Here is a 14,527-nt window from a genome sequence, read left to right on the forward strand (position 1 = left end):
CCTGGGGACAGTGTTAACCAGTTAAGCAAAGGTGGTGGCTCGCTGGTAACTTACATGTCATCAACGTAACAGGGGTAAGGCATCTGCTGCATGTAGATGCCAGTTTTCTTCTCTGTGCCCGTCAGCACCCGGATGATTGCCTGCTCCACCACATCCTGCAAGTACGCGAAGCCCCCCCAGACGTACCGCATGTCCTCAAAGGGGTCAGCCCGAGGACCGGGGTCCCAGTACCTTAAATCAAACCACAGGCGATCAAGCATTCCTTAGAACCATACAATAAAAAAATTCAGTCACCCACAATCCTACCACCATTACGGAGCCACTTTTCTTATTTCTGTGTCTTACTTTCTGGTCTCAGCTGACACGTACACATGTTTTTAAATATAATCAGAATGAGCAAACCACTTGCTGGTTTGGGTTTTCACCCCCCTCCATTAGCTCCCTAACATTGCAACAAGTAGATGGGCCAAAATTTACTTAACCATTCCCTTTTATCTTGCTTATTTGCTCCCTTTTATAGAAAGGGATAGTGCTAGCACAGAGAACCTAATGTCTTTTTTTCCTGTTGATTTAATTCCTCAGGACTAATTCCCTTGAATGGAAATGCTGAACCAAAAGATAATAATATCTTAAGACCTTTGAAATAGTTGTCTCCACAATGAATGAGCCAGTTACACCAAAATCATGCCACCAATTTGAGTTATACTTTGTTGGAAATTTTTACCAAATTATTAGTTAAAATGAAGTACCTCCACTCACATTAGCTGCTCTTGACTTTCCCAAGACTGGCTGGTATGATGGGGGGATTCAACTTACCCATCCTTGATCTTATTCGTCCTCTCCACATTGTCGATATCCATCCGGATCTTGTACTTGACGTGATGGGGCAGCTCAACGCTGCCAGGAGCAATTCCAGTGAACACGATCCCAGCCCAGAACTTCCGCTCATCCAGTAGCTCCATGGACTTGTTGATGAGCAGAACCTCTGTTGCCACTGGTTCCAGCTTGTTCAGGTTCACACACTGAAGGAAGAACAACCATCATGAGAACGCCGATGGCCAGGAAAACAAGTGGTGGCTAAGGCAGAATCCATGCTAAGAGAGAAGCGCTAAGTGCATGACTTTTTTTATCCTCACTCTCTACTCCTCTCTCAAGTCATTCTCCAATACTCAATTGAAAATGGGTTGTTTTGGTTTTTAACTGCAATTTAAGGGAAATGTTGGAAGTATTTAGAGGTAAGTTACCTATACTGATTTTTGTGGAGGGAAAGGGGTTTAAACCTCATTTTCGCTTCTGTTTTCTTAGTTAATTTTGACTCATAACAACTAAACAAACAGAACAAAAAAACCTTTCATTTGTCCCTATTAAGTCACATCATTTTTAGAACTCAATTTTTAAAGTGTAATCGGTCCTATTAGGTTTTAGATAAGTTTCGTAAGTAATGCTTTTTTAAGGGAATGCTTTGTTGCCATTAGGTATTGGGATATCAAAACACAGGAAAACCTAGAAAACGATGGATAGAGACATTCTTGAGTCAGATAGAATAAAGCTAGAGGTTAGGTCTGTTGATTTACTCATTCAGTCATTTAACTAACATTCATTGAGTACCTTTTTGTACATTACACCCTGTGTTAGGTGGAGGGATACTACTGTAAATAAGATGACACATTATTTCTAAACTTTACTCCAATCCAAACCTTATTGCACCATCTCAGAGAAAGAAGCCAAAGCCTTTTCTAAGTGGTCCGCAGAACAGTTCCTCACCTCCATGAAGCGAGAGATGGTCTGGATTGCCTGGTTGGTCTCATTGAAGGCTTCTCTCCAGGTGTACACAGAGCCATTAGTGGACTGCACTTCCTCTGGGTGCTGGGCCAGAAATGCCACGATATCTTTGGCTGTCCAATCTAAGCCTTCCAATCGCTGTTCCCAAAAGTGGTCATTGCCTCTGCTGTCCAATAGCGTCTGCCATTCCAATGACAAAGTACAAGTAGTAAACACCAACTAAGTTTTGATGAGCACTATATGGTTTACAAAACCTTTTCACATACATTGTCTTTCTTTAAAATCTCCATAGAAAACTGTGAGATAGGTAACCCATTTTACAGGTGAGAATACTGGGCTCTCGGATTCTACTGCACCTTCCCACTGCATTATATCTTCTTCCTCTTTTGAGACCCAGGCTGATGACTCCTCATAAAGACCCTAATCTCTAGATTGAATTAAGACACACCTACTTTTGCTGTTTAGTTTGGGAAAAGAATTCTGCTGTTAAACCAATATGATCTTTTCCAGTTGCAGGATGCATGGGTCATGATGCAAAGGAGGCCTGTCTTCCATTTCTTATTCCCTAGCTGGCTGGCTCTCCACGTGGGTCAACATGGAAGAGAAGGAAAACCAATCTGGTGCTCAACCAGCAGGTGCAGAGGACCAGGGCAGAGGCCTGCACAGATGTGCTGCCAGAAAAATGGGTCTGTTTCAACCTCAGCTCATGGAAAGGAGAATCAGCTGCAACTCCTTTCACACCTTTGAGAATGTACATGAAGCTCTGGCTCTACTGAAATGGAATCCCTAAGGGGCCAAACTCTGCTATTTTTAAAATCAGTCTTATTTCTACTAACATGTAAGTTTTTTCCCCATGTGGCTTTATATTTATTATTACAATGGGAGCATAATAGTTTTTATAGAGTATATAAACTATAATTTCATTAACTATTCCCATACCACAGCATTTAGTCTAATTTCTCACAATAACAATTATTATAGCAATAACATTCTCTCTCATATGGTGACTTCTTTCTTTAAAATTATTTCTGTATGGGATACATCCCTGAGGGTGTGTGAAATGCAGATACACAGGATAGCACATTTTTTATGGCTCTTACAATTTTCATTCCAAATTGTTTTCCTATAGGGAATAACAATTTATACTGTCATCAGTTAAGATATGTGTTTTTGTTAACAAAATAGGTATAAAACTGTACCTCACAAAGGTTCACAGGGGTATGGGTTAGTGATTCTGAAATGACTTATTTGGGACTTGAACTGAGCAAATAAGACCTGAGTGAAGACACGTGGCATTTGGGGTGAGGCCCTCCCTGGCCAGTGTGGCTTCTCAGCAATATGGCCTCTCAGCAATATGGCCAAGGAGGGCAGCAAGGCTGGAGTGACATGCCCAGTGAGATCACTGATCACACGGCTGTTCTAGGGCACGAGAGGGGCCGGGAGACCAAAGATCCCCCTCAGGAGCAGTGGCCAGGGAGAAAGCAGAGGCTTGGGATGAAGGAGACAAACAGCAGCTCAGAAAGGAGAACAGTTTAATATCGGTGGGTTACATGACTCAATGGAGAAGCGCCTCCAGATATGTGGGGTGATGCGACGGGTATAGACAGAGCCAGAGACAGCAGAAGATAAGAGCTACCACAGAGTAGAATGGTAGCTGCCGGGGGCTGGGGGAAACAGGGAGGTCAAAGGGTATGAAGTTTCAGTTTTGCAGTACAAAGAGTTCTGAGGCCCTAATGTACAGTGTGGTAACTATAGTTAATGATACTGTCCTGTATACTTGACACTTGCTGAGAGGTAACTGTGTGAAGTGAGGGACGTGTTACTCACCTCCATTATGGAGGTCATTTCACAATGCATACATGTATCAAAACACCAAGCTGTACACCTTAAATACATACACTTTTAATTTGTCAATTACACCTCAATAAAGCTAAAAAAATTTAAAAAAAAAAAAAGAAAGAGCTACCCCAACAGACGCAGAAGTCTCAAGCATTGCCTTGTGTACCAGACACAAGACTGCAGGGGGTACAGAGGACTGAGTGGCCCAAGCTTGTGGGGTGAACAGTAGAGAAGAGAAAGCAGCTGGAGGAGGCTCCTTCGACTTCCGCCCACAGGCTGATGAGTCCCCATTTGGTGTCTCAGCCTAACCAGCCCCCTACACTCCAGGCCCCAATACCCACTGGCCTGTTGGACATCCCCACCGTCCACCAGCTAGAAATCAAGAATCATCCTGAAGCTGCCCTCTCTTTCACCCCTCCACAATCAAGCAGTCACCAGGCTTTGCCTCCAGCCAATGCCTTGGCCAGCTACTTGGAGAGCCTCCGCCCTGGACTCTGCCTTCCACCTTTCCCCTCTTCAATCTACCTGTCAAACCAGAGTAATAGCTCCCCTTGCCTAGCACCTTTTCATGGTGCTCCAGAGCTTAAAGTAAAGGTCCTTGGCTTCACGCCCAAGGCTCTCCAAACCACATGCCATGCTTTTCTCCCCAGCCACAGCTCCTCCATTTCCTGTCACACATCCTGTGTTCTCCAGCAGGATTCCTAATGAATGCCACGGCCATGTTGGCAAGCGCCTTGTCCCAGAAGAACTGAGAGCCTGTGAGCTGCTGGAGCATCCAAACCAAACCCTCTATTTAAGAGTAGGGGAAGCATCTATCTGCCTACAGACTAAAACTCATGGAGTTCCTTCAACAGGGACCCTCACCATCCTCTGAGACGCAGAAGGAGAGAAGTCCAACAAGTAGAAATGTACATTCTAAGGAGAGGACCAAGAAGAAGACACCTGAGACCACACCTAAGTCTATGGCACTGTCTGTGGCTGGACCACTTGAATCCCTTTTGGAGGAGAGACTGGAGTCCAACAGAGATCCATCCTTGAAGGGCATAAGTTGTTTTTATCATTATTAGTCAGAAGTATTCAGTCAATCCATACAAATTATTGTTCATGTTTTTCTGACTAAAGTCCCTTGGTTTTTAAAGGCTCCCAATTTAAGAATTAAATTGCAAGACTAGCGCAACAAAGATGACTCCAGCTTTCCCCTCATTGGAAGACCACCTGCGTATCGTCCCTCCCAGGGCATCAAGGGACAGTCCTCAGCCTGGGAGAGCACCTCTCAGGGTAGATACCTCCTCTAATACCTAGCTGCCCCTCCCATCAATGAGGTGTCAAGAAAAGAAACCTGGCAAAATCCATTCGTGCTTCTTAATAGCAGCAGGAAAAAAAGGAAGAGGCCTCTCTCACCATGGAGAGAGGAAATAGTCTAATGATTCTCTGACTCAGCCCAAGGCAGGATGATGCAATTAAATGGCACTCAGGCTCAGGCAAAGGAGACATTCCATTCTTGCTCAGACTCCTCTGCTTTTGAATCCAATTGTCTCTAGAGCATTTATCCCTTTTCAAGTGGTTCTGAAGCACTAAGTGCAATTCCCCTCCATGCAGCAGCTCTACACTCACACGGTGCCTCGGGGAATGAGTATCTCAGGTCAGACCAGACCTTTGCTCACATACACCTCTGTCCGAGACCCACTAGGACATAGTAGGGCTAAGTAAGATGCTGTGGCTCTAGAGTCAGAAATGAAAATAATCAAGGTCCTGTAATCACCAAACTCTTGCTCCAAATACCAGCCCTAGGTTTCTTGGAAATCTGATTTTGACTATCAGATGCATTGATACTGATGTGCATGAAATGGTGTGATTTGTGCACCGTCACCTGTAGCTCTGCCAAGTGATGGGCCTGTGGCTTGAGCGATGCTCAGTACGCCTGCACTGGTTCAATGTAAAGAATCCTCATCTCAGTGACTTCTGGGAAAGTAAAGAGCATCAATCAGGTACACGGTAATCAGAGGGACACTCACCCGGACAAGGTCCATTTCTGGGCTGCTCTCCATGAAGGTCCAGATCTTGGGGCTGAGCTCTTGCCACATGCCTTCCAGATCATGAAACACAGCCAGTTCCTGGAAGGTCTTATTCACCTGGAATCAAACGGGGAGCCAAGGGCAGCAAAAAAAAAAAAAAAAGAAAAAAAAAAAGAGAGAGAGGGAGGTAGAGACATGAGAACTCAGCTGCTCCCTGCAAAGATGTTCCATCACAGAAGCCCTTTTCCAGTCCTTCCCATTCCCAAGAAGTGTCTGCCTGCAGCAGTGATTCAAATACCCAAGAGAGAGAGCTGGCCCTCAACAGTCAGCTTGGGCCTGAGTCAAACTGGAGGTTCTCACTCTGGAAATCCCAGAAGAGCCATGAGTATACTCAACACACGCCATCTGAAGCCACCTTTATATTTTGTCCATAATTCTAGGAGGATTCTGTAGAGCGCCTCTTGGGCCCAGGCAGCTTACCTCAGCCATAACCTGCCTTGTGACTGGAGTGTCAGGTGTATACAGGATCTTCCCAACAAGCAGGGGCTTGAGAGCTTTCCATATGATGCGGGAAAGAGGACTGGACTCCAGATTCTTCATCAAATCATTGCAATAAGGAGCTATGAAGAGGATGAAAGGCAAATATTTGTATGCATGCTCATGTACTTGTAGGAACTAACAAGAGCTTTGGAGCCAGCTGGTCAGTCATGGGTTCAAATCTCAGCTCTGCCACTTAATGGCTATGTAACAACATCACTTGTCTAAGCCTCAGTTGGCTACTCTGTAAAAATAAAGTTAATGACATCTACTTGGCAGAGATGCAGAGAGGATTAACTGAGATGCTATCTGTGGAGCCCCTAGAACAATACTTGATAAATAATCATAGCTCATTGTAACACTGATGATGGATAACTCACAACTGAGACAATATGGAAGACTGTTTTTTATTATGCACAATCCTTTATAACTCTAGATTTATAACTCTAGATAGCTTGCACCAGTCCTCACCACTTTGTTTTTATTGGAAACAAAGAGCTGAACTCAGACTTTAGTTTTCAAGCAGAAATTTTAAATGTCCCTTTAATTAATAGGTCTTATCACAAGTATATGTAATAAATGTAATAAACATCCCAAACTGAAAAATCCAAATTTATAACAGACAGTAGGGTTTGATTATCCAGGAGGATTCCTGATTTTTAAAAAATTTTCATTCTGGGGCTTCCCTGGTGGCACAGTGGTTGAGAGTCCGCCTGCCAATGCAAGGGACATGGGTTCGTGCCCCGGTCCGGGAAGATACCACGTGCCGCTGAGTGGCTGGGCCCGTGAGCCATGGCCGCTGAGCCTGTGCGTCCAGAGCCTGTGCTCCGCAACGGGAGAGGCCACAGCAGTGAGAGGCCCGCGTACCGCAAAAAAAAAAAAAAAAAAAAACTTCATTCTGGGTTCTTTTAGATACTAAGTATCCTCTACATGCTACAAACAATTTTTTTTTAAAGAGGATTTTCTCACAGTTATATCTGTTGTGAAAATGAAGATTCCCTTGGGTTGACTCACAAAGTGAGGGAGCAGAGGGGATGGCATTTCAGAAAACTGCCTACAGTTCCCTTCCCTTCAGGCTCACAAAGTAACCTGCCATGTCTGGAGTGCTTCACTCCAGACAAGAATAAAAGGTTCTTGTGTCACAATAACGCACAAAAAGCCACCTCACTCAGTGTCTGAAAGGCACACCTGCAGTTAGAAATGGAGAAAGGCTCACTTGCATCATATTTTCAATGAAAACGATGCCCTTGTCTAAAACTGTAACACTGGCTCCTGGCTGCCACCAGGCACAGGACACACATGCCCACAAAACTGCCCGAGTGTGGGAAACAAATATGGAGTTACAAGGTTCTTCAATGTCACCTTGCAGCTAAGAACCACAAACAGCAGATCACATGTCCCAGTCTGATGGCACACACACACCACCATGAACAGGTATTTTGGAGGCCACGTGGTTTACTGAAAAAAAGCATGGAGCCAGGCAGATCTGGCTTAATCCTGGCTCTTGCCGATTAACTATGGTGTGGCTTTGACCAAGTCACTGAAACTCTCTGAGCCTATAAAATGTGGGGTTATAAAACCTTCCTCGCAGGGTTATTGTAAGGGTTAAATGAGATAAGTTAAATAAAATGCGTAGTACATAGGAAATGTTCCCTAAATGTTATCTTTTAGTATTGCTGTTGTTATTGTTAAGTATTGTAAAGCATACCTCAAGGAGAGCGAGGGGAGAGGGGAGGGGCAAAGGAGAGGAGGAGAAGAAGGAGAAGATACTTGATCACTTTGGGAACCACCCTCCGACAACCCCCAGAAAACTGAGGAGACTGGCTTTCAGTCATCCATTCACTTGATAAACACACTGTATGCCAGGGATGTGCCAGGCCCCGTTCACACAAGCGGGGACAGTTCACTGATTAGGAGAAGATTCCCTCCTCTAGGAGCTCAGTCTGGGGGGCAAACAGACAGGTAAATACACACCCACCGCTGCTATGTAGGGTGAGGATAAGCACGAGGAAGCAGGTGCCACAGGGGAGGCGGGGCTGAGCCTGGAACCGAGGCGGGCCGGGCCCAGGGCTTGGGTCGGCACAGACACTCACTGGTAGAGTTGTCATAGAAGGTGACTCACTGGTAGAGTTGTCATAGAAGGTGCCAGCGTCGTCCTCAGTGCCGTTGCTTCCAAAGAGGGCTTTGTAGTTGTTGTCCTCATACCAGTTCAGGGACTTGATCTTCAGGCCCCCACCCTCGGGATGGCCGCAGACGATGCGGGACACGGCCTGGTAGATCTGGGTGGGGGAGCTGGAGCTGTTGGCGTTGGTCAGAAACATCACCTCCTGCCGCATGTCAGTCCAGCTTCTCATGCTGAAGAGCTGGTGGGCAGATCAGGAGGAAGAGCAGAGGGAAGAGCAGGGCGGGTTGAAGACACAGAAGAGGAATGAACAGGTTAATGTCTTGACCTCACCAAAGCCTCAGCCCAGAACATATCTCGTCTGGTGTCGCCTCTCAGAGGGGCATCGCTCTGTGATGGGATTGCCAGAGCCTTGCTACTCCTCTGTGGTCCAGGGACCAGTGGCATCAGCGTGACCAGAGAGGCCGTTGAGGTGCAGATTCTGGTCTATCTATCTACAGTTCAAATCTGCGTTTTCACGCGGTGCCCGGGTGACTCCTAGACACATTATTAGAGACTGAGAAGCACCACTTAGCAGTCAGGGGAGCCCCTGGTGATGGGCTTTATCTCATTTGGATGATCACTGACTTCACAGAAGAGGATGCCTTCTTTGAACGACTGTGTGTTCATAGGCGTACATCAGGAACCGCTCACACCCTCGGTCACTGCCTCATTTCTAAAACACCTCAAACTTCAGTGAGGAAACTGAGGGGCCCTCTGCCCCCAGGCAGAAGAGGTGCTGTGTGTGAAGTCCCATCCTCATCTCGGCTGAGTGTCGGGCAATGGAAAGAGCGCACGGTGGGGGACCGAACGGTGGGGGACCGAGTTTGAATCCCACTTATGTCTCTCATTAGCTCACAGCCTTCGGAAAGTCACTTCTCTGAGGGCCCAAATTCCCATCAAGATGGTGAAGCTAAAACAGTGTGGCGAGGAGAAAATCACACGATATCTGACATCCCAGACAGAGAGGGCCCAACACCGAACAGTCACTGCCAGAAGACCCAGATGCCCCAGGCAGCGGGGTGCTGAGTCTGGGACTCACACGACGTGACCAGCTCTTTGTCTCACACACCAACGTACTCCAGCGCCATGCGGACTTCTTGGCCCAGTGGCTCTTATAACTCAATATTTATAGAGCACTTTGTATTTCCACGCATTTCACAATAAATCATTAAAAAAACCCTACATTCCTTGACATGTCACTACATGTCCTCACCGCCTGGAGGGCTGAGGCGTGGTGAGCAGAGGGGAGTGCCTGAGGAACCCTGCACTTGCCCCGGGGGTGGAGTAGGTTCGGACTCCGAGGGCCCAGTTTTCCATCTCACAGAGCCTGCTGGCTCCAGTGAGTGACAAGGTCCTGGGCGCCACAGAGCCCGCCTTTGCCTCCTGCCTGCAAGGGGAACCAGGCGCCCCAGAGGCGGGCAGAGGTCACAAAGATGCCTCCCTCCAGAGGGAGCACCTAACACCGGGAGAACACAGTTAGGCGGCCCGCTTTTCCTGACTTTATTTTCTCAACACCTGTATGAGGTATACAGACGGGGAGGGGAGAGGTAGTCAGACCACCTCTCCTTTCGTTGGTGGGTGCAACAGCCCTAGAGATTTTTTTTTTTTTTTTTTTGTGGTACGTGGGCCTCTCACTGTTGTGGCCTCTCCCGTTGCAGAGCACAGGCTCCAGACGCGCAGGCTCAGTGGTCATGGCTCACGGGCCCAGCCGCTCCGCGGCATGTGGGATCCTCCCGGACCGGGACATGAACCCGTGTCCCCTGCATTGGCAGGCGGACTCTCAACCACTGCGCCACCAGGGAAGCCCCCTAGAGATTTTTAAACGACAGCAAGAGCCACTCACTTCTCTTTCTCACCACCACCATCCCCCAATCAAAAGGACAAATTGCTCCCCACCTAAAGCCAGCACATCTTTGGACAGAAGCACCAGAAATGACTGAGTTATTCCAAGCTCTGGGCTCTTCCCGGAACCTGTCTCAGGGGCAAACTCTTACTCGTTCTTCTACACCTCAAATCCCACTCCACACCTCCTCCGTGAAGCGCTCCCCCTCACAGGGAAGGGGGCCGCTCACCCTCCAGCCCACAGAAGGTGGCGTCTGATCGTCATCTGTGGAGTGAAGAACCGCTGACTCACTTTCTCAATCCGCAGCAATGGCCTCCTCCTGCCCTCACCCCCATCACAGTCTCCTAGCCTAACAGCCGAACCATAAACGACCCTCATCCTCTAGGTCACACCAGGTGCCCCTGCTCCGGACCCTCCACTGGCCTCCCATCTTACTCAGTGTAAACCCAGCCTTGGCAGCCCTGCACGGCACTCAACTCCTGCTGTGACCTTACCTCTGACTCCCCTCTCACTTGCTCTCTTTGCTCTGGCCACGGCTGGGCTCCTCCCTGGTCTTTATTTTATTTTATTTTTTTAACATCTTTACTGGAGTATAATTACTTTACAATGGTGTGTTAGTTTCTGCTGTATAACAAAGTGAATCGTCTATACATAGACATATAACCCCATATCCCCTCCCTCTTGCATCTCTCTCCCCACCTCCCTATCCCACCCCTCTAGGTGGACACAAAGCACCAAGCTGATCTCCCTGTGCTATGTGGCTGCTTCCCACTAGCTATCTAGTTTACGTTTGGTAGTGTATATAAGTCCATGCCTCTCTCTCACTTTGTCCCAGCTTCTCCCTGGTCTTTACATACATCTCTTCATCATGCCCTACATCAGTGTCTTTGGATTTACGGTTCCTCCTGCTTGGAGTGGAGGCCCTAGTGTCACTCCCTTCAGGCTTAGATGTCACCTGACCAGAGAGGACTTCACAAGTCAGCCCCCTTTAAAACACCACCTCATTGCCCTCCAGCCTCTTACCCGGCTTTATTTTTCTTCATGGCAGGCATCCCTGCTGTCACATGATATACAGACCTGCTTATTTCTGTCTCTCGCCCCATGTCAGTCCCACGAGAACAGGGAAGTTAGTGCGCTCGCTGCTGAGTCCCCAGCACCCGGCTGTGGCAGGCACCTGGTGGGTGCTGGGCAGATAACGGAGACACTGTTTCCTGCCCTGCCTCCCCAGGCTCACCTTCCCGTCACCCAGATGTGAAGCTCATGTCCGTTCTCACTCATCTGGCTCCAGAAGTCCCCATTCCCAGCCAACTGCCAGCCCTGTTAATCCATATTTTCTTTCTTTGAAGAGTCTCCTTTTTATTCTATTTATTTATTTATTTATTTATTATCTATTTATTTATCTATTATTTTATTTATTCCAGTTACCATCAGGGTTCAGACAAAAAGAGGGCTTAAGTAGCAAGAACATGGGCTTTCGAGGCCAACGGTCCTGGGTTCGAATCCCAGTTTTGCCAATTAACTTACTAGGTGACTGTGGGCAAGTTGTCTAGCTTTTCTGAGCCTCAGTGTCACCTGTAAAATGGGCACAGGAGGACCCACTCACATCTGTCATGTGGATTACACAGGGAAATTGGGTGAAACTGCATGAACCAGGGCAGCTTAGCTCCCTTTTCCTTTTCCTTTTAAGGGTTGTGCTTTGGTCAAACAACCAACCTTCTTTCCAAACATGGAGCAGATCAACAAGTGCACTTATTTACTTATCTTCTCCCATTTGTCCCAGAGAAACGGCAAGTTAGACAATGAGTCACTCGTGGCAAAAGTGACTTGACTTAGTGTTCCATTGAGAGGAACAGGTGGCCCTTGCTGTCCAGGACGAGGGAACAAGCAGGGCACAAGGAAGCAGCTGCCAGGAAAAATGTATATTGTTCAGTTGGAGAGGTTCTACCACATGAGTAATAGAAGCATCACATGCTTTCAATTTTTCTTTTTATCCCAGACAAAAGGCAGGCCAGTGACGTAAGAGGAAACAGCTGCAACCAGACCGTGAGTTTAGAGGCAGCCTTCCATGTTAGAGTCCCTGTTTTGCTTTCTCTAAGGCTGGCAGGGACCTCAGAGTAGTACGGGGCATATCAGTGTCAGCTAACGGGGCCCAGGAGAAATGACTTGCAGGGCAGGTTCTGTTTCTCATTCTGCCTCCTGGAAGAACCCTGGGAGACCCAGCTTCTCCACCTACAGAGCGGTCACATAACCAGAAGAACAGATGGCAGCCTGGAACAGGGCTTCTCCTCCTGAAAGGGACCCAAAAGCCAGGCCTCTCCAGTCAGACACACATGAGCAGAATTGAAAAACAGAACAGACCCAAAAGTAAAACACTAATAAATCAACAGTGTTGAATCTCGGTGTTTTCTGTATTTTCCAAACGTTCTGCATTTCCCATGGTGACCATGCAAGCCTTTACTCTTAGGAGACATAAGTGAGCTTTGATATTTGAAGAAAATGATACAAACCCCAAAAAATGACTTAGAGAAGCAACTCATAATAAGACTGGACCAAGTCTGAGAGAATTTCACCATGAATTATTCCTACCCAGTGTCTTAAACATTAAGGCCTGCATGGTTTCTGACCACCATCCCTCAAGCTTAGCTCTTTACACACCTGGCTCCAAATGGTTCCCCCTTTCCAAGTCTAATGTGAAACAAGGCTGGGTGTCAGAAATGTGAGCACATGCTGACTGGGAGGCAGAGGAATGGTTAATTGCTTTTTGTAAGTTAGGCCCCCTGATCCTGTGACAAAGGTTATTCTAATACGCTTGTAAACATGTGGACCCGAAAGGTAAACTCAACTTTTATCAGGAGACTACATTCCCATAGTTGAACTGAGGGCCCATATATTTATAAGGGAAAGATCTGAATTAGGGGTACCATGTTCTTCCCTTCAGGTAGCAAACAAATGTTTTGGTAAAAAGACTGTCTTGCTTTGCTTCTGAAAAAGAAATAAGGATGGGCTTCCCTGATAGCACAGTGGTTGAGAGTCCTGCGGGGGACATGGGATTGAGCCCTGGTCCGGGAACATCCCACATGCCACAGAGCAACTGAGCCCGTGAGCCACAACTATTGAGCCTGCGCTCTAGAGCCCGCAAGCCACAATTGCTGAGGCCCGCATGCCTACAGTCTGTGCTCCGCAACAAGAGAAGCCACTGCAATGGGGAGCCCATGCTCCGCAACAAGAGAAGCCACCGCAATGAGAAGCCCACGCACTGCAATGGAGAGTAGCCCCTGCTCACTGCAACTAGAGAAAGCCCGCACACAGCAACGAAGACCCAACTCAGCCACAAATAAATACATAAATTTATTTTAAAAGATAAATAAATACGGAGAAGTTGCTGGTAAGACAAATACAGTACACAAAGGATGAGGAGGAATCATCCTCTTTACAAATGGGTCACTAACTAGGGGCCAAGAGTAAGTATGAGAGAAAGTTCTAGGCTAGATATCAGGCCTTCAGCCCCTAGCTAATTAACCTTGAGACATCTATGAGTCTTGGTTTCCTCATCTCTAAAGTAAGGAGATCAAATCAGGTAATTTTAAGATCACGGATATAAAGCTGATTTTACAGTTCCTATGATATTCAAATCAAAAAGACCCTCTGAGCCAAACTCAGGGTGGAAAAAAGTGATAGTGGATGATATGCCTTCTGGGGCTGAAAAGAAATGACTTACCTCTTGAGCCACAATCCCAAGGCTATCCAGCAAAGCTTTTGTGGCTTCAGCCAGCTCCTTGCTGGGGAAGGGAGATGTGGAGTTTAGTTCTGTCTGCAATGAGAAAAAAAAATACTTTGTTTCTAAGGTCAATGTAAACCTGAAATCTGTATTTAAAAATAAACAAGTTAATTAAAACTATTCACAATCTTGAGTTTAAAACACAAGAAACCCACTCCTAATCAAAATAAGACACTAAAATTATTCTAACTGTATGTTTGCAGGTTGTTCATCTCAGATAAGAATTACTAATTCTTTGATGGATGCTTTTAAAGGGTATAGAAATGTGTATTTTAAACTAGTTGATATGCAAGAGATAAAAATATCTTGTGTGTGTGTGTGTGTGTGTGTGTCCAATGCAAAGTTGACCATAAATTCCCAACTCTGTCTATGATTCTGCAAGAAAGACAACATAGGAATGGCCTTGAGAAATGTGTGTGATGGCTCACAAAAAATGAAGACAGTACAAAGTTGCCAAAAGCATGGAAAGAAGGAATTCTCTTTCATTCCACTCAAGTCAGCACTGTTTCTAACACTGGAAATTAACTTATTTTTAATATATTAAAGTTAATTTTAAATAATTTAAAAAT

At 46.4% G+C, this 14,527-nt stretch overlaps 1 protein-coding gene across 4 annotated transcripts in view; it reads right to left on the reverse strand.

Annotated features, from left to right (window-relative positions):
• The window catches only part of ABCA1 (ATP binding cassette subfamily A member 1), a 140,216-nt gene that overhangs the window by 47,353 nt on the left and 78,336 nt on the right, over window positions 1-14,527 (reverse strand). For 3 of the 4 annotated variants that reach the window (XM_060101130.1, XM_060101128.1, XM_060101129.1), the window contains exons 8-14: window positions 13,899-13,991; window positions 8,296-8,536; window positions 6,117-6,256; window positions 5,637-5,753; window positions 1,765-1,962; window positions 817-1,022; window positions 55-231 (exon numbers count right to left, since the gene is read on the reverse strand). In XM_060101130.1, the coding sequence (XP_059957113.1) occupies window positions 55-231; window positions 817-1,022; window positions 1,765-1,962; window positions 5,637-5,753; window positions 6,117-6,256; window positions 8,296-8,536; window positions 13,899-13,991 (1,172 nt within the window). The other variant, XM_060101131.1, reaches the window with a different exon arrangement.

The sequence above is a fragment of the Mesoplodon densirostris genome, chromosome 6 (assembly GCF_025265405.1).
Source record: "Mesoplodon densirostris isolate mMesDen1 chromosome 6, mMesDen1 primary haplotype, whole genome shotgun sequence".
NCBI lineage: Eukaryota > Metazoa > Chordata > Mammalia > Artiodactyla > Ziphiidae > Mesoplodon > Mesoplodon densirostris.